The 23,902-nt window shown below is 44.6% G+C and overlaps 2 protein-coding genes across 9 annotated transcripts in view; one reads left to right on the top strand and one right to left on the bottom strand.

Annotated features, from left to right (window-relative positions):
• Positions 1–5,489, bottom strand: part of TRAPPC11 (trafficking protein particle complex subunit 11) — a 56,342-nt gene extending 50,853 nt beyond the window's left edge. The window contains exons 1-2 of the mRNA XM_002709491.6: positions 5,310–5,489; positions 3,085–3,309 (exon numbers count right to left, since the gene is read on the bottom strand). Of these exons, the coding sequence (XP_002709537.1) occupies positions 3,085–3,288 (204 nt within the window). The 5' untranslated portion in view covers positions 3,289–3,309; positions 5,310–5,489. The remainder of the gene's footprint in view (positions 1–3,084; positions 3,310–5,309) is intronic.
• Positions 5,490–5,506: 17 nt separating this feature from the next.
• Positions 5,507–23,902, top strand: part of RWDD4 (RWD domain containing 4) — a 54,602-nt gene continuing 36,206 nt past the window's right edge. For 3 of the 8 annotated variants that reach the window (XM_089325525.1, XM_089325523.1, XM_051832716.3), the window contains exons 1-6: positions 5,507–5,959; positions 9,359–9,439; positions 16,054–16,163; positions 16,253–16,400; positions 17,278–17,395; positions 19,563–19,612. In XM_089325525.1, coding sequence (XP_089181651.1) covers positions 5,936–5,959; positions 9,359–9,439; positions 16,054–16,163; positions 16,253–16,400; positions 17,278–17,395; positions 19,563–19,612 — 531 coding nt within the window. In that variant the 5' untranslated portion in view covers positions 5,507–5,935. Of the gene's footprint in view, positions 5,960–9,358; positions 9,440–16,053; positions 16,164–16,252; positions 16,401–17,277; positions 17,396–19,562; positions 19,746–23,902 lie in introns of all 8 variants that reach the window. The other 5 variants (XM_089325524.1, XM_089325526.1, XM_002709490.6 and 2 more) reach the window with 4 other exon arrangements.

Below are 23,902 nucleotides of genomic sequence, written 5' to 3'. Positions count from 1 at the left end.
CCAGGTTTAGTCCTGGCTGGGGTGCCAGATTCTGTCCCGGTTGCTCCTCTTCCAGGCCAGCTCTCTGCTGTGGCCTGGGAAGGCAGTGGAGGATGGCCCAAGTGCTTGGGCCCTGCACCCGCATGGGAGACCAGGAGGAAGCACCTGGCTCCTGGCTTTGGATTGGCATAGCACACCGGCCATAGCAGCCATTTGGGGGGTGAACCAACGGAAAAAGGAAGACCTTTCTCTCTGTCTCTAACTCTGCCTGTCAAAAAAAAAAAAAAAAAAAAAAAAAAAAAAAAAAAAAGAGCTGGCGTAGCCATCCTAATATCAGACAAAATAGATTTTAACACAGAAACTGTTAAAAGAGACAAAGAAACACACTATGTAATGATTATAGAATCAATTCAACAGGAAGATGTGACTATAACAAACATACATGCACCTAATTACAGGACACCTGGCTATTTAAAAGAAATGTTATTGGATCTAAAAGGAGACATAGACTCCCATGAGATAGTAATGGGGGACTTCGATATCCCACTTTCAGCAATGGACAGATCAACCAGACAGAAAATCAGCAAGCAAACAACAGAGCTAATTGACACTACAGACCAAATGGACCCAATGGATATCTACAGAACTTTTCATCCTACAGTTGCAGAATGCATTCTTCTCACCAGTACATGGAACTTTGTCTAGGATAGACCACATGCCAGGCCACAAAGCAAGTCTCAGAAAATTCAAAAACATCTATATCACACCATACATCTTCTCTGACTACAATGGAATGAAGCTGGAAATCAACAATTCAAGAATCTCTAGAATATATGCAAACACATGGAGACTGAACAACTTGCTTTTGAATGAGAAGTGGATCATAGAAGAAATCAAAAGAGAAATCATGAAACTGTTGAGGAACAGTCTGGTTTTTTTTTTTTTTCATATTATTTGTTGAACTCTTTACTTAGTATAGAGTTAATCCTATGTGTATAAAGTTAATTGAAAATAGATCTTAGTAAAAAATAAGACTGGAAATAGGCTAGCGGGAGGAGGAAGAAGAGTGGGAGTGCCAGTGGGAAGGCAGGTACAGTGGGAAGAATCACCATGTTCCTAAAGTTGTATTTATGAAATGCATGAAGTTTGTATACCTTAAAGATTTCTGGCAAAAAAAAAAAGAGAAATTAATTCAAAAGTACATGTTTTAGTATAACATTGGCAATGTTTCTGTTATGCAGATAAGTAGCCAAATTTTCTTTTCTTAATTTTTAAGTAAAATTTTAACAAACATAAAAGACAAACAAATCAGTTTTGAACTTAATGACATTCCTCATTCCCTCTTGAGTAAACTGCTCTAGTTTATGTACTACTCCCAAGGACATCAGGCATGTCTGATTGAATTTGTACTCCTATCACCAGCTTGTTGCATGGTTCCAGGCACCTAATACAAATAAAGCACTCAAAAACATATGACACTGAATTGTTAAATCAACAGCAGGAGTCACTGTGCACTTACTCCCCATGTAGGATCTCTGTCCTTAATGTGTTGTACTATGCGAATTAATGGTAAAACTAGTATGCAAACAGTACTTTGTACTTTGTATGTCTGTGTGGGTGCAATCTGTTGAAATCTTTACTTAGTATATACTAAGTTGATCTTCTGTATATAAAGATCATTAAAAATGAATCTTAATGAAGAATGAGATCGGATGGTTTGTGGGTGGGAGAGTGGTTATGGGGGGAAAAAAACGCTATAACCCAAAAGTTGTACTTTGAAAATTTATATTTATTAAATAAAAGTTTTCTAAAAAAATATGACATTGAAACAAACTGTAAAGACTATGGATTCTATACTGATATTGATAACAAAGAAAGGGAAATGTGAGATCTTCCTTTTAAAGATTTTGCTCAATATATGGAGATGTGGGGAAAAGCAAGACTCATAGGATAGAAAGGTACATAAAGTAATTATTCAGCTGGGTTTTAAAAAGATAATTGTTGGGGCCAGCGTTGTAATGTAGCAGATTAGGCTGCCCCTGCAATGCCACATCCCATGCGGGTGCCAGTTCACATTCTGGCTGCTCTACTTCCGATCAGGCCCCCTGCTAATGCACCTGGGAAAGCAGCTGAAGATAGCGTAAGTGCTCGGACTCTTGTCATCCATGTTAGAAACCCAGATGAAGCTCCTGCCTCCTGGTTTTGGTATGGCCCAACCCAGGCCATTGCAGCCATGTGGGAAGCGAACGACATGGAACATCTCTCTCTCTCTCCTCTCTCTGTAACTCTGCCTTTCAAATAAATAAACAAACCTTTTTAAGAAAAGGCAGAGAGAGAGAGAGGTCTTCCATCTGTTGGTTCACTCCTCAGTCGGTCACAACAGCCGGAGCTATGCTAATCCGAAGCCAGGAGCCAGGAGCTTCCTCTGGGTCTCCCACATGGGTGCAGGGGCCCAAGGACTTGGGCCATCTTCCACTGCTTTCCCAGGTCATAGCAGAGAGCTGAATTGGAAGTGGGGCAGCCCGGACTTGAACCAGCACCCATATGGGATGCCGGCACTAAGCCACAGCACCAACCCCATAAACAAATCTTTTTTAAACATTTTATTAAACATACATGAACATGTCTATGGTTTTCTTTTCTTTTTTGAAGATTTATTTATTTATTTATTTACTTACTTACTTATTTATTTGAAAGTCAGAGTTACAGAGACAGAAGGAAAGACAGAGAGAGATGTCCAGATGGTTGCAATGGCCAGGGCTAGGCCAAGCCAAAGCCAAGAGCCAGGAGCTTCCTTCCAGTCTCCCACATGGGTGGCAGAAGCCCAAGCACTTGGGCAATCTTCAGCTGCCCTCCCAGGCTCTTTACCAGGGCGCTGGATTGGAAGTGGAGTAGTGGGGACAATAAGCCAGTGCCTATTTGGGATGCCTTCATTGCAGGTATCAGCTTTATCCACTACACCACAATGGCGGCCCCAAAGTTTTCTTTCTATACAAGTACAACCATTGTCTTGATAAACTCAGGTTTCCAGCACAGACAACAGTAACACAAAAAGACATACATACACAGAGAAAGAGTGAACCCATGAAATCATAATGTCATTACCTTGGGTCTACATTTGGGATACTCATGGTCACCTGGGAGCACCTTGAAAGAAATTGGTACTCGGTCAGCTCTCCGATTGGCACAGAAGGCATCCCAGACAGCTCTATGTACAGCATTATACACGACATCCAGGCCCGTAAGGGTAACAAAGGCCATAGGCCGGCAGCATAATTCCACAGGGAAGTCCCACTGTGTGGGGCTCATGGTCAGGTTGTCATGAAAAAGCTGAAAATACAAATGAAAACACATTCATAAGCAATTCTTTCAGATCTATTTCTAATATATGGACCGCCACTGAAAAAATTACAAAAAGGCAAAAAGCTTTGAGCAAGCTGGAAGTAAGGGAACTAGAAATCACTTACAGAACTTTAAATCAGTGCTGTAGCTACGTAACAAGAACATACAAACCACATAAATGATTTTACATTTTCTACCAGTCATATTAAAAAGAAACAGGTGAATTCATTTCAATAACACTCTCAGTAGGTCCCAGATATTATCATATCAACAACATAAAAGTTATCAATCAGATATTTTACTTTCTTTGTACTACACTAAGTCTTCACATTTTGGTGTGTATTTTATCCACACAATATTTCAATCTGGACTAGCTTATTTCAGATGCTCAACAGCCACACATGGTTACTGTGCAAGATGGACAGCTGTCAACTGGCAAATCTGTCCCAAATGTACTGTATAAAAACTGCACCTAGGGCCGGCGCCGCGGCTCACTAGGCTAATCCTCCGCCTAGCGGCGCCGGCACACCGGGTTCTAGTCCTGGTCGGGGCGCCGGATTCTGTCCCGGTTGCCCCTCTTCCAGGCCAGCCCTCTGCTGTGTCCAGGGAGTGCAGTGGAGGATGGCCCAGGTGCTTGGGCCCTGCACCCCATGGGAGACCAGGAAAAGCACCTGGCTCCTGGCTTCTGCCATCGGATCAGCGCGGTGCGCCGGCCGCAGCGTGCCGGCCGCGGCGGCCATTGGAGGGTGAACCAACGGCAAAGGAAGACCTTTCTCTCTCTCTCTCTCTCTCACTGTCCACTCTGCCTGTCAAAAAAAAAAAAAAAAAAACAAAAAACAAAAAACAAAAAACTGCACCTAGGCCGGCGCCGCGGCTCACTAGGCTAATCCTCCGCCTTGCGGCGCCGGCACACCAGGTTCTAGTCCCGGTCGGGGCGCCGGATTCTGTCCCAGTTGCCCCTCTTCCAGGCCAGCCCTCTGCTGTGGCCAGGGAGTGCAGTGGAGGATGGCCCAGGTGCTTGGGCCCTGCACCCCATGGGAGACCAGGAGAAGCACCTGGCTCCTGCCATCGGATCAGCGCAGTGCGCCAGCCGCGGCGGCCATTGGAGGGTGAACCAATGGCAAAAGGAAGACCTTTCTCTCTGTCTCTCCCTCTCACTGTCCACTCTGCCTTTCAAAAAAAAAAAAAAAAAAAAAAAAACCTGCACCTAAAGCTTTGCCATACTCAACTTTAAAAATTTGGGCAGTTAAATATGCATGCTTATTCTCCAGCAAAGGCTGGAAACATGAAGGTAAAGAGAGATATACACTGAATGCTTCCACGAGGAAAGCTGAGGAAGAGAAATTTTCAGATTTCCTGAAGGAAGCCAACGGAGCCACAGATCAAACCATGACGTGGAAGGAGGTACAGGGGTACAAGTGAGCATTCTGGGTGGACACCACCGAGTGCAAGGGAAGCAATCTGTCAGGCAGCATGACAAGTAATTATAATAATGCGGCTTTACTATAACGAACTGGAGTTCAGGGGGTAAGACTAACGTCTACTAACAACGAGATTCAGAGATGATGTCCTACACCAATCGCAACTACAAAATGAGCAAAGGAGGAATGAACTCAGTTTGAGGCCAAATGGTTATTTAAAAAAAAAAAAAAAAAGTCGATGGTGAGGATGTGGAGCACAAACTCAACTGAGGCTTAGATTCCATCCCCGTGGTCACAGAATTCTGCCCCAGATAGCTCCAATGAAGGAAGCTGGAGAAAGAATCTTGCACAAAAGGCATCTTCCTCTTCTATCACCCCACCCCGTTAAGTGGGAGGCGCGGGGGGCGTCCTGGAAATGGGTGCGTCTTTTGGGAGGGGCTGGAAGAGAAATGCCAGGACTGCACCCTCACACTTAGGGAAACGCAGGCCCCAAAACCAGTGCTGTTAAGAGCTAGCTCTTCCTCGGCGGCCTCGCCTGGCCCCATGGGTCTCTGGGCCCGGACTCACCCAGGCCGCACGCCCCGGACCCGCAGCAGCCGTGGCCGATCGCCGCCAGGCGGGAGAAGATGACAGGAATGACAGGAAGCAGGCCGAGAGGCCACAAAACGTCCGGACCCGTCCCTATGGCCGCGGCCCCGCCGCAGGCTCCAGCAGGCCGGACCTCCCGGTCCCCACCTCCTCTGGCACAGGAAGCACTTTCTGGACGTGAGTGACAGCGTCCTACACCAATCGCCGCCCTGGAGTCGGACGCCGCTCTCCACAACGCGAAGGAAGCTCTCCAAGTCCAACGAGAGAAAGAGTCGGGGGCGGAGATGGAAGGAGCCAATGGGAAAAACGAGGGGGAAGAGGGGGGCGGAGCCTCCGCCGGTACCGCCCCGCAGCCTCTCCTCAGACTCCGGGTCGCCTCACCCACGGCGGCCTCCGGCTCCCGGAGCACAGCCGGGCCCCTGTGGTCGGCGCCTGGACGCTGCCGAGAGCCTCGCGGCGTGCGTGACTCTGGTCTTCGGCTGCGAAGGGTGCGTGGCCCCGCAGCCGAGGCGCGGAAGGGGGACGCCCCGGCCTCGGGGGCCAGTGCACTTGTGCCCTCTTCGTTGTGAACGCCAGCAGCCCGGGAGAGCCCCGCGACTGGCGCGATGAGTGCCAACGAGGACCAAGAGGTGAGCCCCACCCGAGGCTGGACGCCCGTGTTCCCGCGCAGGCGCGCAGCCACAGCCCGGGGCCCGCACGTGCCCTGCGCCCCGCGCGCCCTCCGAGCCTGGCCGGTGCGGTGCGAGAGAGGACAGGCGTGCGTGAAAGGGTGGGGGCCCGCCTCTGCCTGCCCACTCCCTGCCGTCTTTCATATTTGCTCACCCGGGGGTCTCCGCAGATTTCCTTGATGACCAGGGTGACTGTCCTTGGTCCATGACCCAGTTGTCTCCTTGACTCCCGCGTGGTGTTCAGAGCTTGTGCCCTGAGCTGGCCTGGAATCTGGTCACCTCTAAGTCCTAAAAACTCTTGACTGGTAGAGAGTTAACTTAGTTAAGTCTCCTAGTGGAGAAAAATAATGACCCGCGTGTCTCTGGTTTCTGTCCAAATTGTTTTATGAAATCATTTTTCCGTGTTGGCAGATGGATGCCGAATCTTGAGTATACGGCGTGCCATCAGAATTGTATGCTTCGTGCGCACGTATTTTCTCTTTAAAATTCTGTTTTGACACGTTGGAGGGACGCGCCAGGTCACCTCTGGGGGCACCTTCTACCTTTGTGATGGGTAAGGCGCAGTGAGTGGCCCCCGGACCGCGCCGTGAGGCTGTGCTAGGATTGCAACCAGACCCCAAGCCTCCTGTGCATTCGCTAATACACTTGTCAGGTATTGCTTTAATTAGCACTTCCACACGATAGAAGTGATAGCATCTGTGGATCAGAAATTAGCTTTAAATTAAGACCCAAAGTTCAACAAGCAAGTTGACACCTGAATTCCTTCAAAGCAGTTTTGCTACGGGAGTCTCTCAGCCAAGGCATTACTAGCTTTGTCTTCCAGCAATGCACAGAGCATACATGAAGGGGAAGGTTTCTCCAAGTTGGAACCATTTGAGTGATTGTTAAATAAACAACCTGCACTGCACCCCACTCCGTTTGAGTCAGAATTTCTGCGGTGGGGCCCCGAATCTCCATTTCCACTCTTCCATGTGACTGATTTTCAGATCTTTGAAGACAGTTTCCTGCCCAATGTCCTTTTCTTGGCAAAATTGTTCCCTTAGCTTTTATTCCTAAGCCCATTATTTCAGTTCCTTTACCATCCTGGAATCCTGTCAGCCGGCAGGTTCTAAGCTTATGTCCTGTTGTCAAATTGTTGCAAAACGCCTTTTCTACAGTTACATTCAGTAACGTTCACTGTCAACTAAACCGTTTAAGTGCTTTTTATAAAATAATTTGTCTTTCTCTATTTGTGTATCTAAGAATGTAAACATAATTTCTTCTACTTAATGCTGTTTAATTGCATCACGAGCATGTTTTTTAAGGACATTTTGAGTTCTTAATTCTGCCGCCAGCGTGATGCACTGTCCCATCATTGAACCTGCCTTTTGTTTATATTCCTGTTCCAGTCATTAAGGAGTAGCTGTATTTTGAGTCAGTTGTTTATAACAGTCTAATCTTCTTAGTTGTTCCTGAATCCAGTTTGAATTTCTATATTTTTCTTTGTAAAGGTAACAAGAGAAACTTGTGGAGCTTTGCTAAAATCTGTGTAGACTGTTTCCTGCTGGTCTCTGAATCAGAAGTACCATCTCTGAGAAGGATTATTTACATATGCCCTCATTTCATATATTGGCTAGGTTTTAGGGACTACTCTTTGTTCTCCCACCATTTCTTAAAAAATCAATTCTAAACTTGTGTCCATGTCACAAGGTCGCCATCTTTACTCTGTAGAATTCATGGTTACACCTTTTTGAAAACCAGAACATGTACACGAGGGCAGTCTTCTCAGAGAATTGTCCGTGGTCAAATGGTGCTTGAGACTCAATCTTTATATTATTATTATTTGTATGTATATCATAAATACAACATTAGGAACATAGTAATTTTCCCACTGTACCTGCCCTCCCACCCACTCTCCCCTGCTTCCTCCTCCCTCTCCTCTTAAGTCCGAGAAGAAAAAGAAAGAATGAAATTTAAAAAACTAAAAGAACTGTTCGTCAACAGTATAGACAAGGGCCATTCTATGTCATAGCTTCTCGAAGGTGATTTCGCTTTTTTCCCCCTTCCACAAGACCAAGTCATTTGTAAGACCACTGTATTCTAAGAAACACTCCCCAGCAAAGTTGCTAGATACGTTTTGTGTTGCAGTCCTTTCTCCTATCTTGAGTAGATCCTTACCAACCTTTCTCTTTAAGTTTTCTTTTTTTTTTTTTTAAGATTTACTTATTCACTTCAGAGGCATAGTTACAGACAGAGAGAGAGGTCTTCCATCCCCAAAAGGGATGGAAGGTTCATCCCCAAAGGGAGCTGCACGGATCCTAAGCCAGATGCCAGGAGCTTCTTCTGGGTTTCCCATGCAGGTGCAGGGGCCCAAGTAATTGGGCCATCTTCCACTGCTCTCTCAAGCCATTAGCAGTGAGCTGGAGCAGAAGTAGAATAGCAGGGACTCGAACCAGCGCCCATATGGGATGCCAGTGCCACAGGCAAATGCTTAAACTATTATGCCACAGCGCACCGGCCCCTAGTTTTTTTGTACAATTTTTTTTAAGTTTTAAATCATCTCATTAGAGAGATTACAAATATAGTAATTTATGTAATAGGAAGTTCTTGTGCTTCGTATTTTTTTTTTTTAATTTTTTGACAGGCAGAGTGGACAGTGAGAGAGAGAGACAGAGAGAAAGGTCTTCCTTTGCCGTTGGTTCACCCTCCAATGGCTGCCGCGGCCGGTGCACTGCGGCCGGCACACCGCGCTGATCCGATGGCAGGAGCCAAGAGCCAGGTGCTTTTCCTGGTCTCCCATGGGGTGCAGGGCCCAAGCACCTGGGCCATCCTCCACTGCACTCCCTGGCCACAGCAGAGAGCTGGCCTGGAAGAGGGGCAACCGGGACAGAATCCGGCGCCCCAACCGGGACTAGAACCCGGTGTGCCGGCGCCGCAAGGCGGAGGATTAGCCTAGTGAGCCGTGGCGCCGGCCGTGCTTCGTATTTCTTATCTCCAGGTTTAGTGCTCTTTCCACCCCAGGCTATTACTCTTCAGCAGAGTGATAATAAACCCATGCTCTGGAGTGGCTTTAAATTGAATCTTGTTTTCCTCCCTGGTAGGAAGGAAAAAATAAGGTAATAAGATCTTCCCAGGATGGATGTTAGAATTACATAAGATGATGTAGCGTAAAACACTTAGGAGGACCTGACACATAGTTTTAAAACAAGTATCTATAGCATAATTGTAATGTGGGTGTTACACATGCATAATTGAGAATATCATTCCCTATAAGTTAGCCGAGTTCCACATAGTTGAGTGGTCTTAAGTCAGTAACTAAAGATCCTCTATTTCTAATCTGCTTCTACTACTAAAAAAAATTAATGGTTTCATTTCTTTCAGATGGAACTAGAAGCTTTACGTTCTATTTATGAAGGAGATGAAAGTTTCCGGGAATTAAGTCCAGTTTCATTTCAATACAGGGTAAGACATGTCATGAGTAGGAACCTTACCAGTTCGCTAGAAAAAACTAAAGGTTACTGAAAATGCTGATTTTGGTTTTTAAGCTTAGTGGTTGAATTGTATTCTACCTTTATATTTTCTGAAGCATTTAAATGAAACTCATCAACCATGACTTACTATTTTTAACATTTGAAAACTTAATTCAGAAATGTTTTAAAAACCAAGAGATACTTGTTTTTATTGTAACAGAATCATAAAGTGTTAGAAATGGAAGAAACTTTGGAAATTATATGATTTTTACCTCCTAGTTAGTCCTGTTTTCCTTACCTTACATAGCTGTTACTGAGAATTATCAGAATTAAAATCCAGGTCTGGGTTCCAAGTCTAGTGTTCTTTTCAGCACCCTGTGACATGATCAAAAAAAGTTGATATTTTATTAAATCTATATACTAAACACATGTGAATTTTTTTTACTTATGTGAAATGTAGATTTTCTTTAAAAAGAGAATTCCTTTTAACTCTGTCTTCAACATAACAGTATCAATATTTTACTTTGTAAATAAATAACACAAACCGTATGTCAAATGATGTATCCAGATGATTATAAGTAGTGATGTAATGAAAAAGTATTTTTGTGAAAGGTTCATTGTTATAAATATTGTCATCATTTAAATTATATGAGAATGATAATGATCCTTTTTTTTTTTTTTTTTTTTTTTGACAGGCAGAGTGGATAGTGAGAGAGAGACAGAGAGAAAGGTCTTCCTTTTTGCCGTTGGTTCACCCTCCAATGGCCGCCACGGCTGGCGCGCTGTGGCCGGCGCACCGCGCTGATCCGATGGCAGGAGCCAGGAGCCAGGTGCTTTTCCTGGTCTCCCATGGGGTGCAGGGCCCAAGCACCTGGGCCATCCTCCACTGCACTCCCTGGCCACAGCAGAGAGCTGGCCTGGAAGGGGGGCAACCAGGAAAGAATCCGGCGCCCCGACCGGGACTAGAACCCGGTGTACCGGCGCCACTAGGTGGAGGATTGGCCTAGTGAGCCGCGGCACCAGCCGAGAATGACCCTTAAATATGACTTAGTGGAAATTGTCACAGGAAATAAACTGTTTGCAGTTAACTTATTTTGGATTCTATCCCTGTTCAACTCTTCTAAATTCCCGTAAAAGCTCAGCAATATCTTTACAGTATCTCCATACGTAGAACAACTAAGGGACTTTTCATGGTCAAAGTTAACAATGGAGTTAAGTCCAAGGCCCTTCTCATTGACTCCAGCTGCCTCCCCAGACTTTGCCCGTCACTGCCACTTTCTCCTAGCAAAGATGAGGTTGAGAGTATTCATATACTTTCTAAATGGTTCTGTTAACAACAGTGGTGTAATTGAGCACGCTTCTACAGAGTCCTCTAGGACATGTATGTGCACTGTGCACTGGACACTCTGATGTAGCTATAGGGTGAATTTCAGAGGAAAGAAACATGAGATGAGGGGACAGTGTGATGACAAAGAACACGGAGTAGAGCTCGCTCTGCCCGTGCCCCAGTCAGCCCTAGTCCCCGTGCTGCAGAATAGAGCAGTAGGCTTCTGACTGACTTCCTGCTCTTTGTTCTTTCTTTGGCTTCCCCATTACACTCCATCGTTCAGGCTCTGACAGACTGCTAGCTCACTCACGGAGACACCACAGGAGTCATCCAGTTGTCTTGTTTTATAAAGTGTCTCTGTGGTTTCTGCTTGCCCCAAGAAGGACTGGATTGCTTATCCTGACACCTGAAGGCCTTCTCTGTTTTGAACTGTCCATCCAAGCTTTCCCAGCTGCTGGCGTCCATTAGACCAAATGAGTTATTAAATGCATTCCTGGCCAGCGCCGCGGCTCAATAGGCTAATCCTCCGCCTGTAGCGCCAGCACACCGGGTTCTAGTCCCGGTCGGGGCGTCAGATTCTGTCCCGGTTGCCCCCCTTCCAGGCCAGCTCTGCTGTGGCCAGGGAGTGCAGTGGAGGATGGCCCAGGTGCTTGGGCCCTGCACCCGCATGGGAGACCAGGAGAAGTACCTGGCTCCTGCCTTTGGATCAGCGCGGTGCGCTGGCCACAGCACACCGGTCGCGGCGGCCATTGGAGGGTGAACCAACGGCAAAGGAAGACCTTTCTCTCTGTCTCTGTCTCTCTCACTGTCCACTCTGCCTGTCAAAAAATTTTTAAAAATTTAAAAATAAAATAAATAAAAAATAAATGCATTCCTGTTATTTTTTTAAGTACCCTGCATTCTCCCTTTGGACATACATTAGCTCTTTTCCTCACCTCTCAGCCATTATTCATTCTGCTTTTCCTTTAAGGGCTAATCAAGCTTCTTCTGTGGCATATTTGGCTCATGACTCTTGTCTCTGCCCTGACTTTGAAGTAGAATTAACCATTCCCCATTTATAGGTTTTTTTTTTAATTTGTTTATTTAAAGTCATGGGGCCAGTGCTATGGTGGAGCAGGTAAAGCCACTGCTGTCAGTGCTGGCATCTCAAATGGGTGCTGGTTCAAGTCTCAGCTACTCCACTTACTATCCAGCTCCCTGCTGGTGCACCTGGGAAAGCAGTAGAGGATGGCCCAAGTGTTTGGGCCACTACACCCACATGGAAGATCCAGAAGAAGCTCCCAGCTCCTGAATCTGGCCTGGCACAGCCCCAGCCATTGCGGCCTTTTGGGAAGTGAACCAGCCAATGGAAGACCTTTCTCTTTCTCTGCCTCACTCCTCTCTGTAACTCTTTCAAATAAATAAATAAATAAATCTTTTTTTAGAAAAAAAAAAAAGAAAGTAAAAGAGAGAGAGGGAGAGACAGATTGAAGACCTCTCTCTCTCTCTGCCTCTCCTCTCTCTGTGTAACTCTGATTTTCAACTAAATAAATAAAAATCTTAAAAAAAAAGTAGAAAAAGTAGAACAGAGGGAACTCAAAAGAGCACTCATATGGGATGCCGACATCACAGGTGGCAGCTTATCCTGTTGCACCACAATGCCAGCCCCTCTAAAGTATCCTTTAATAGACATTATCCCTAACCCATAAATCCACAACCCATTTAAGGATCACGCATTGCATTTTGTTGTCTTGTTTTTGTTTTTTTTTAAGATTTATTTATTTATTTGAAAGTCAGAGTTACACAGAGAGAGGAGAGGCAGAGAGAAAGAGAGGTCTTCCATCCAATGGTTTACTCCCCAATTGGCTGCAACGGCCAGATCTGCACCGATCCAAAGCCAAGAGCCAGGAGCTTCTTCTGGGTCTCCCACGTGGGTGCAGGGGCCCAAGGACTTGGGCCATCTTCTACTGCTTTCCCAGGCCATAATAGAGAGCTGGATCAGAAGTGGAGCAGCCAGGTCTCAAACCAGCGCCCATATGGGATGCCAGCACTTCAGGCCAGGGCATTAACAATCTGCGCCACAGCGCCAGCCCCAACATTTCGTTGTCATTGTTTATTCTACTCTAACACCAAAGAGCTCCCAGCCTTCTTCTCTTGACGCATTTATGACAAAAAGAAAACAGGCCAGTTTTGTTATGTAATGTTCCCAGATATGGACTGATGTTTTCCTCTGTTAAGATTTAATTAAGGGGCTGGAGCACTGTGGCACAGTAGGCTAAGCCTCCAACTGCGGCACCAGCATTGCATGTGGGTGCCAGGTCATGTCCTGGCTACTCCTCTCCTGAGGAGTGTTGCTGCCACTTGGGGAATGAACTAGCGATGGAAGATCTTTCTCTGTGTCTTTCCCACTCTCTGTCCGTAACTTTACCTCTCAAAAAAATAAATTAAATCTTAAAAAAAGACAAAGATTCAAATTAAGGAGCCAGGGTTGCGGTACAGTGAGCTAAGCTGCCCCTGTGATGCCAGCATTTCATATTGGAGCACTAGTTTGATCCAGCTCCCTGCTAATGCACCTGGGAAAACAGATGACCCAAGTACCTGGCCCCTGCTGCCCACTTGTAATACCCAAATGGAGCTCTGACCTCCTTACTTCAGCTTGGCCCACTCCTGGCCATTGTGGCCATTTGAGGATGAATGAGCAGATGAAGACGCATCTCTCTGCCATTCTCCCCTTCAAATAAATCTTTTAAAAATAAAGATTAAAATTAAGTATTTTTGATAAGAATACCACATAGGAGGATGGCCCAAGTCCTGCACTCCATGGGAGACCAGGAGAAGCACCTGGCTCCTGCCATCGGATCAGTGCGGTGCGCCGGCCGCAGCGCACCAGCCGCGGTGGCCATTGGAGGGTGAACCAACAGCAAAGGAAGACCTTTTTCTCTGTCTTTCTCTCTCACTGTCCACTCTGCCTGTCAAAAAAAAAAAAAAAAAAAAAAAAAAAAGAATACCACATAGGTGATGTATGTACTACCACAGCACCTACATGAAATGGACACTTATACAGAGAGTACATAATATCTTCTAGAATCATCACTGGGGGCTGAGGCTGTGGTGTAGCGGGTAAAGCCGCCACCTGCAGTGCCAGCATCTCATATGGGTACTGGTTTGAGTCCTGGCTGCTCCACTTCTGATCTGGCTCTCTGCTATGGCCTGAGAAAGCAGAGGGAGATGGCCCAAGTCCCTGGGCCCCTGAACTCTGTGTGGGAGACCTGGAGGAAGCTCCTGGCTCCTGGCTTCAGATCACGCAGCTCTGACCATTGCAGCCAATTGGGAGTGAACCAATGGATGGAAGACCTCTCTCTCTCTTTGCCTCTCCTCTCTCTCTGTAACGCTGACTTTCAAATAAATAAATAAATCTTTAAAAAAAAATCATCATTGGTGATACTTCGTTTGAACACTTGATTAAGGGGATTGTCTTGTGCAGTCCAGAGGGCTGGTCACATCATCCAACAAGATATATTGGAAGCCCTGCCTCATGACCAGCTAGAGCTGGACGGCTTTTATTCTGTTAGACAAAATGAACTGGAGCATTAAAAATGCATAGTATAAAAAGAAATAGTAAGGCCGGCGCCGCGGCTCACTAGGCTAATCCTCCGCCTTGCGGCACCGGCACACCGGGTTCTAGTCCCGGTCGGGGCACCAGATTCTGTCCCGGTTGCCCCTCTTCCAGGCCAGCTCTGCTGTGGCCAGGGAGTGCAGTGGAGGATGGCCCAAGTCCTTGGGCCCTGCACCCCATGGGAGACCAGGATAAGTACCTGGCTCCTGCCATCGGAGCAGCGCGGTGCGCCAGCCGCAGCGCGCCGGCCACGGCGGCCATTGGAGGGTGAACCAATGGCAAAGGAAGACCTTTCTCTCTGTCTCTCTCTCTCACTGTCCCTCTGCCTGTCCAAAAAAAAAAAAGAAAGAAAAAGAAAAAAAAAGAAGTAGTAAGAGTATGGAAGCTACAGGGCCAAGGAGAAATAACCACCAGGATTTCCACAATCCAGTGCTGAGCCAGACATTTCAACCCTGTTCGTCCTGATCCTGGAGTTGTCTAACCTCATTCAAAAAATGACAAGAGGCTGCAGTCTTGGCATAGTAGGTGAAGCTGCTGCCTGCAATGCCAGCATCCCATAAGGCTGCCAGTTCTAGTACCAGTTGCTCTATTTCCAATCCAGCTCCCTGCTAATGTGCCTTGGAAAGCAGTGGAAAGTGGCCCAGGTCCTTGGGCCTCTCTACCCACATGGGAGACCCAGATGAAGCTCCTGGTTCCTGGCTTCAGCCTAACCCAGCCCCAGCCTTTGCAGCCATTTGGGGAGTGAGCCAGTGGATGGAAGAGCTCTCTTTCTGTGTCTATCTCTCTCTCTCTCTCTGTAACACTGCCTTTCAAATAAATAAATCTTTTTTAAAGAGAGAGATGGTGAATATGGTTTTGTATGAGTCTAGTTCAATTGACCCAAAAAACACTTCTTGGAACATGGCAAAGACACCTGCCCTGGGCTGCAGGTAGCGTGTCTCACTGCCTGCTCCTTTATCTCTTAATTTCACATTTCATTTTCTGGAAGGCACACCAGTTTACTTGGTTTTATAGTTGTTGTTATTTTTAAGATTTATTTATTTATTTGAAAAGCAGAGCAACAGAGAGGGAGAGATCTTCCATCTGGTTCACCTCCCCAAATGCCCACACAGCCTGATCTGGGCCAAGCCAAAGCCAGGAGCACAGAACTCCATCTGAGACTCCCACATGGGTGGCAGGGTCCCAGGTCCATTATCAGTGAGCTGGGTCAGGAGTGCAGCAGCTGTGTCAAACCAGCTGTTCGGATGCAGTGTCCCAACCGTCAGCTTAACCCACTGTACCACAAAGCCAGCCTGTTTAATTGTTCTTAATACCTTTTGTGATGTAGCACTTGGAAAACTTAAAGATGAGATGTTTCATTTGTGTAGGTTATTATTATTGAACATTCTCCTCCTGTCCCCCATGGGTGATGTCTTGTCTTCATCCTCAGAAAACTTTGGTGAAAACAAAGATAAGATGTAGCCTTGGTGCAGGAAAAGCTGATGGGCTGGTTGCAGAGGGGGCTGTGGGTATAGGAAAGTTGTGAGGCAGACTAGATCAGAAATTGGACTCCCTTCCCCCTGCTCAGTCTCCACTGACTTCTCAACGTGTTGTGTTTCGACCTGAGCATGAATGTTTTTAAAGATATGTTACTGCCCTGTCTTTTTGTCACTCTCCACAAGCCTAATATTTCCCTTTTCTTCAGATAGGTGAAAATGGCGATCCCAAAGCCTTCTTAATAGAGATTTCCTGGACAGAAACCTATCCCCAGACACCTCCAATTATATCTATGAATGCTTTTTTTAACAACACCATGTAAGTAGTGTTTCTTCTTCACCTTTTTTTTTCCATTTTACTCTGTATTTTACTTTTTCTTAGCAAAAAATGTTTGTTGTGTGTTGTAGATCATCAGCTGTAAAGCAGAGTATATTAGCCAAGTTACAGGAAGCAGTAGAAGTTAATCTTGGCACCGCCATGACTTATACATTGTTTGAATATGCCAAGGACAATAAAGAGCAGTTCATGGAGAACCATCATCCCATTAATTCTGCAGTGAGTATGGGTTATTTTTTGCCAGATTCTTCTGCCAGTTGGGCCTTCCTCTGCTGGTAATTAATTTTAATCACTAAATTTTTTTTTTTTTGAAAATTGGGAAGAAACTTGGTGTTAGATTTTAAATGAGAGTTGCTGAGTTAAATAAGAACAACGCATTTTAGATTTCTTATTTAACCAGAAGATGAAATTATGTTCTCTAGACTTTTACCTTTTATTAATGAGGGGGATACTTTTGGTACCTACCAAAACAGAGACATTGTTTGAATTTACTTAGTCTCCTCAGAAAGCTTGGCTATCTAAAAGATTTCTTAAATAGTGCTAAAATATGTGTGGGATTGCTTTTCCATGAGGCTTACTTTGTTTTAAGTGGTGCTGCCAAAGTTCAGTTTGAAGGTGTTACGACTTTGGAAGCCTTTATTGAACAGGACCTGGAACCATTTGCAGCAGCACTTGCCATCTCATAAGCAAACACAAAACTAAATGTTTTAAATGTTTTCTTCAGGGAACCAAGATAAACCAAGATAGGTAGATACAGGCAGTTTTTCTGGAGATGTGTTTAAATGTCCAAATAATAGCAAGTTAAGTTACAAAACTACCTTGGAACCTCTCATCCTCTTTCTCAGGGTTCTAGTTATGACAGTCACACTAGTATAATACTAGTTATTATACTAAATTCCTTTGATGTCAGCTTTTAGAAGAATGAAACCAGTAAAGTGTTAAGGGCACTTTTAATTAATGAATAACAATAAAAGTATAATATTCTTTTATTCACAAATCTAAAAATTAACAACCCATTTCAGAATTTAGCTATATTTGTATGTGTAACTTAATAGGTTTTAAGGCATGAGTCTAAGTGTTATTTCTTTTTTTCTAGACATCCATAAGCAATATCATCTCAGTTGAAACTCCTAATACAGCCCCATCAAGTAAGAAAAAAGATAAAAAAGAACAACTTTCAAAAGCCCAGAAACGTAAGCTGGCAGATAAAACAGGTTTGTGTTATTTTTTTTTCTTTTATAACACACACAAATGTATTGCTTTTTAGTGTGCTATGTATACTTTATAAATATAGACTAATTCTCTTTATTCTTCAAACATTTGGAACAGGGATCTCTTGGGTCACAAATGTATATTGAAAATATTTACTTCATCACAAGGAGTAACTATTTGAAAAAATGGTAACTAAGGGGCACAGTAACTCCAGTGAGTTTTAATACGGAAGAACATTAGCGTAGGACACAAAAACGTGTATTCTGCTGGGACCCACTAACATGTAATAATCTTGTTTCTCTCCTGTAATAATCGTAGGGTTAGTTTTAGTTTCCCTTTCTGTAAAATTATTATAATGTGCTTATTTTGAATGCGGATTTTTTGAAGATTTCATAAAATGAGACATATATAGTATACAAAGGAAGTAAATCATTTTAAATTGAAGAATTTTAAAAAAGTGTATATTTATTAAGCTATTATTAGAATATTCCTCTTTAAGAATTACTTATTTATTTGAAAGGTAGAGTTACAGAGAGGCAGAGGCAGAAGCAGAGAGAGAAGTCTTCTTGCTGGTTCACTCCCCAAATGGCTACAACAATCAGAGCTGGGCCAGACCAAAACCAGGAGCAGGAGCTTCATCCAGGTCTCCCATGTGGGTGCAGAAGCCCAAGCACTTAGGCCGTCTTCCGCTGCTCTCCCAGGCACATTAGCAGGGAGCTTGATCAGAAGTGGAGCAGCTGGGACTGGAATTGCTGTCCATATGGGATGCTGGCACTGCAGGCATTAGCCTGATGTTCCATAGCGCTTGCCCCTAATTTAGAATATTCTTAATAAAGAGTGAAAACATTTGCAGACTTTGAACTTTTAGATAAATTCTTGTGAGCTAGTTTGAAGCATTCCTCAATGGATTTAAAGCCTTTTTAAAAGAATGTTTGCTTAAATAATGATTTTTTTTTAAACTTTGAATGGCAGAGTGTCAGAGAGGGAGAGACAGATCCTCAGTCCTCTGGTTCACTCTCCAAATGGCCACAATGGCCAGGGCAGGGCCAGGCTGAAGCTAAGAGCCAGGAACTCCATCCAAGTCTCCCACATGGGTGTCAGGGAGCCGTCATCTGCTGTTTACTGAGGTTCATTCGTAGAGAGCTGATTCAGAAACAGAGCAGCCGGGACTTGAACCAGAGCTCTGATAAATCCTGGCAGTGTAACTGCTACCCCCAGATAATGAGCATTTTATCAGAGCACAGCAATGAACATCTAATTTATCTGGACCACCCTTTAGTCTTGAAGCCAAAGACTTTTTTTTTTTTTTTTTTTGTGATGGGCAGTTAGTGAGAGAGAGAGAGAGAGACAGAGAGAAAGGTCTTCCTTCTTTGTGATGGGCAGAGTTAGACAGTGAGAGAGAGAGAGAGAGAGACAGAGAGAAAGGTCTTCCTTCTGTTAGTTCACCCTCCAAATGGCTGCTACGGCCAGCGCGCTACAGCCAGCGTGCTGCACCAATCTGAAGCCAGGAGGCAGGTGCTTCCTCCTGGTCTCCCATGCGGGTGCAGGGCCCAAGCACTTGGGCCATCCTCCACTGCACTCCCGGGCCACAGCAGAGAGCTGGACTGGAAGAGGAGCAACCAGGACAGAATCCGGCGCCCCAACCAGGACTAGAACCCGGGGTGCCGGCGCCACAGGCAGAGAATTAGCCTAGTGAGCTGTGGCACCGGCCACCAAAGACTTTTTTATAAGGCCTCCTATCTTGAACCTAGCCTCATGGTATAAAATGCTAACTCATAAAATAGTGAGCCAACACAATTTTTTATTTGAAAAAGCAGTCACTTTATGTAAAGCAGTAGAATTGTGCACATGCATGGATCTGATAAATTGATTAGCTCTTTTTTCTGGCATTGCCCACCAACCTCCATAGTTTCAGGTGGATAAAAGGCTTTCTCTCAAATGGAAGAAGGATAAATATAAAAGGGGGTTTACCTCACCTACTTTGGAAGTATTTTCATGAGAACAATGTGTTCAGTTCACAGTGATGATCAATTCTCTTTCCAAATGAGTGACATGTTTAAATGTTTAGCCTATTCATTGTGTGCAGTAGCATATTAAATCCTGTCTATTAGGAAATTAATTTTAAACTAACTGGTACTAGAAATCACATTCTGAATTTTCATCCTGTAGACCACAAAGGGGAACTCCCTCGGGGCTGGAACTGGGTTGATGTCGTGAAGGTATGTAAAGTCTGTGTTCGAGTCTTCAAAATTGTTACGTGACTGCCGTCAAATAATGAGATTTGTGTTTTCCGTTTCCCCTGCCACGTTTGGGATTCACCGGCACGTCTGCTTCCTCCTTCCCGCTCAGCATGTAAGTAGTTGTGCCATATCCTTCACAGACCTCTCTTTCCTACCCTCCTAGTTCTAGGTTTGCTTTTTGTAAATAATGGGAAATCTTAAGAAGTCACTTGTAACTACAATAAAATCTGACTTTATGTAAATACATCTTAAGAATGGACTTGCTCGGGGCCAGCGCTGTGGTGCAGTGGGTTAATCCTCCACCTGCAGCGCCAGCGTCCCATATGGGTACCGGGTCTGGTCCCAGCTGCTGCTCTTCCAATCCAGCTCTCTGCTGTGGCCTGAGAAAGTGGTGGAGGATGGCCTGAGTCCTTGCGCCCCTGCACCCACATGGGAGACCGGAAGGAGGCACCTGGCTCCTGGCTTTGGCCATTGTGGCCACCTGGGGAGTGGGCCAGCGGGCAGAGGACCTTTCTCTGTCTCTCCCTCTCACTGTCTGTGGCTCTCTCTCTCAAATAAATAAATAAAATCTTAAAAAAAAAAAAAGAATGGACATGCTCAAATATGACTCTCAGTTACCAATAATATAGAAACTGAAGAAAGCCAGTCATGGAATAGAATGCTCTAATTTCTTAGGAGAAACTATAAGCTTTTTCTTTAAGGATAGATCTTATTTATTTATTTATTTATTTTTGACAGGCAGAGTGGACAGTGAGAGAGAGAGAGACAGAAAGGTCTTCCTTTTGCTGTTGGTTCATTCTCCAATAGCCACTGTGGCCGGCACGCTGCGGCCGGCGCATCACGCTGATCCAAAGGCAGGAGCCAGGTGCTTCTCCTGGTCTCCCATGGGGTACAAGGCCTAAGCACTTGGTCCATCCTCCACTGCACTTCCGAGCCATAGCAGAGAGCTGGCCTGGAAGAGGGGCAACCAGGACAGAATCCGGCGCCCCGACCGGGACTAGAACCCGGTGTGCTGGTGCCGCAAGGCGGAGGATTAGCCTAGTGAGCCACGGCGCCGGCCTAAGGCTAGATCTTAATGTTGTTGTTTGTCATTGCAAAGAAAGTTTACCACTTTTGTTGTTTGAAATTGTTTACTTTCCATTTTGTATTTTTCTGCCAACTTCTCTCATATTTTTCTTGCATTATCTGTAGTTTCAGATATATTAATGAGATACTTAACACAATAAGTTAATTCTCTTTATAGTGCTTCACAAAAAAACTTTTGTAAGCCAGTTAGTGCCACATCTGCTGAAAGTGTTTAATGTGATCTATAGCTAGTTAAAAATTAGGATTCTAGTGAGGACCTACAGTAATGGGTAATTTATTAGCAGTGTATTCTTAAAGGTTGCCTTTCAGTAAATAAATAAAATATATTTTAGGGGCCAGCATTGTGGCATAGCAGCTGCCAGCAGCCCATATGGGTGCCAGATCAAGAACCAGCTGCTCCACTTCCAGTCTAGCTCCCTGCTAATGCACCTGGGAAAGCAGCAGAAGATGGCCCAAGTGCTTGGGTCCCTGCACCCATGTAGGAGACCCAGAAAAAGCTCTGGACTCCTGGCTTCAGTCTGGCTATAGTGGCCATTTAAGAAGTGAACCAGCAGATGAAAATCTCTCTGTCTTTCCTCCACTCTCTGAAACTTTTCCTTTCAAATAAATAAAAAATAAATAAATATTATAAATAATGTATAATATTATACAATACATAATATATAAACAATATATTATAAACAATATATGATGTTATATTATATAATATAAATAAATAAACTTTTCCTTTCAAATAAATAAATAAATCTTTTTAAAAAAAGATGTATTTTAAAGTCAGCTATTTGGTTCATGGGATGCATTTCTGTAGAAATTGTTTAAAATAATTTCTGTACATCTGGAATCCAATTTGAAAACAGGAAGTGGGAGTAAGGAGCCATGAGCTGCAGTTGGAGTACAGAAATACAGTATTTGTTCCCCTGTGCTGGGCAGTTGGCTGACCCTGTACAGGAAGTTTCTCATTGACCTGAGCCCCTCTCCACTGATGCCCGATGGGTACTTCACGTTGTGCTGGGTACACCTGCGTGTAACTCGCCAGTGAAGTCCATCCTCTCCTCAAAATGCTCTGTGTTTAGAACGAGCCATTTTGTGGGACAGAGTATGTGCAGCGGATCTCAACTGAAAGTAAGATCTAGAAGCGGTGACAGTACTCCTTTCCCTATCTGGAGAAGTTTTCTGGTGATTTTTAAGAGTCCTTGTTAATATAAATATGGAGTTTCAGATAAAAAAATTTTTAATGAAATTCAAATAAGCCAGTAATCTTGGGAGATGGCAGAAGGTATTTTGAAGGAGGTCACTGCATAGACAGTTTGTCCTGAGTTGATTACCCTGAGCCAGTGGTTTTCAAGTGTGCTCCTGTACCCCCTCAGGGATTATGCAAAGTCAACCATTTACATCATAATCATGCTGTTTGCCTTTTCCATTGGCTTTGCCTTGAGTGTGCATGGTGTGTCCAGAGGCTGTGGGTGTGTGATGCAGTAGAGTGTGTGCTTATGTTCTCCAGAATGTATAAGGTAGTAGGTTTATGAACTAAATGTGTGCATTATTAACTCAGGTGGTTCCTAGCACTTCTGTGCCACTTTCCAATATGCTGGCTTTACCGTTGAAGCAATTTGTGAGAATCCAGCTGTCTTACAAAAATATAAAAGCAGCACCACTTTTCACTTTTTTTGTTCTTATTAGAAAATATAGTATTTTTCCTTTAAAAATATTATTAGGTTATCATATAATGTGTTTATTGTTTTTATGTAAATTTAAATTCTCAGTTTTAATTTCAAGTGCAATAGGTATAACCTCATTTAAAAAGTTCTAAGGGGCCGGCGCTGCGGCTCAATAGGCTAATCCTCCACCTAGTGGCGCCGGCACACCGGGTTCTAGTCCCTGTCGGGGCGCTGGATTCTTTCCCGGTTTCCCCTCTTCCAGGCCAGCTCTCTACTGTGGCCCGGGAAGGCAGTGGAGGATGGCCCAGGTGCTTGGGCCCTGCACCCGCATGGGAGACCAGGAGAAGCACCTGGCTCCTGCCATCGGATCAGCACGGTGCGCCAGCCGCAGCGCGCCAGCCGTGGCGGCCATTGGAGGGTGAACCAACGGCAAAAGGAAGACCTTTCTCTCTGTCTCTCTCTCTCACTATCCACTCTGCCTGTCAAAAAAAAAAAAAAAAAAAAAAAAATCTAAGGGTCCTCAAATTTTGAGAGTGTAAAGAAGTCCTCGGGACAAAAAGTTTAAAAGTCACTACCCTTAGTAGTTTCTGCTTTTTGTAGCTTCCCACATTCCCTGGAACTCTTGAGGTTGTTAGATACAGTGGAGTTTGTTTATTTATTTGAATGGCAGAGACCACCCAACTGCTGGTCCACTCTCCCAGAATGCTCACAGTAGCTGGGACTAGGTTGGGCTAAAGCTAATGCTAAGAACTCAATCCAGGTCTCCTCCACTGCTCAGGTTGTCACTGCTACTTCTAGGAGTCTGTGTTAGCAAGAAGCTAGAGGTGGGAGCAGAGCCAGATGCTGAACCCAGGTGCTCTGATGTGGGACATGGGTGTCTTAAGCAGCATCTTTTTTTTTTTTTTTTTTAAGATTTGTTTACTTGAAAGTCAGAGTTATAGAGAAAGAGGGAGAAACAGAGGTCTTCCATCTGCTGATTCGTTGTCCAGATGGCTGCAATGGCCAGGGCTGGGCCAAACTGAAGCCAGGAGCCAGGAGCTTCTTCCTCCAGGTCTCCCACATGGGTGGCAGGGACCCAAACACTTGGGCCATCTTCCACTGCCTTTCTAGGCCATTAGCAGGGAGATGGATTGGAAGTGGAGCAACCAGGACTAGAACTGGTGCCCATATGGGATGCAGTGTAAAGCCATGGGATGAAGTGTAAAGCCACAGGCAGTGGCTTTACCCACTACACAACACCGGCCACCTAACCAGCATCTTGACAACTAGGCCAAACATCTGTCTAAGTGGTTATTCTGATCAGAAGTGCTTTAGTACCATTGGATACTTATTTTTCCTCCACCCACATTTGCTAGCTCCTGCCAAAGATTATCATCAAAAGATAAATTTAAGATTTTTTTTATTGTGTTTTCAAAACTGTAAGAGTTTATTTGATTAAAATAGTAAATCATATATTGTGTTTTTAATCAGAATTTGAAATTTTTTAAAATGTATTATCTGCAATACAAAACAAAAATGGAAGAGT

This window comes from Oryctolagus cuniculus, chromosome 2 (assembly GCF_051225735.1).
Source record: "Oryctolagus cuniculus isolate XC-2025 breed Fujian yellow rabbit chromosome 2, ASM5122573v1, whole genome shotgun sequence".
Lineage (NCBI taxonomy): Eukaryota > Metazoa > Chordata > Mammalia > Lagomorpha > Leporidae > Oryctolagus > Oryctolagus cuniculus.
Note: the sequence above shows the minus strand (reverse complement) of the source record. Positions and strands in the feature narration are given on the sequence as shown.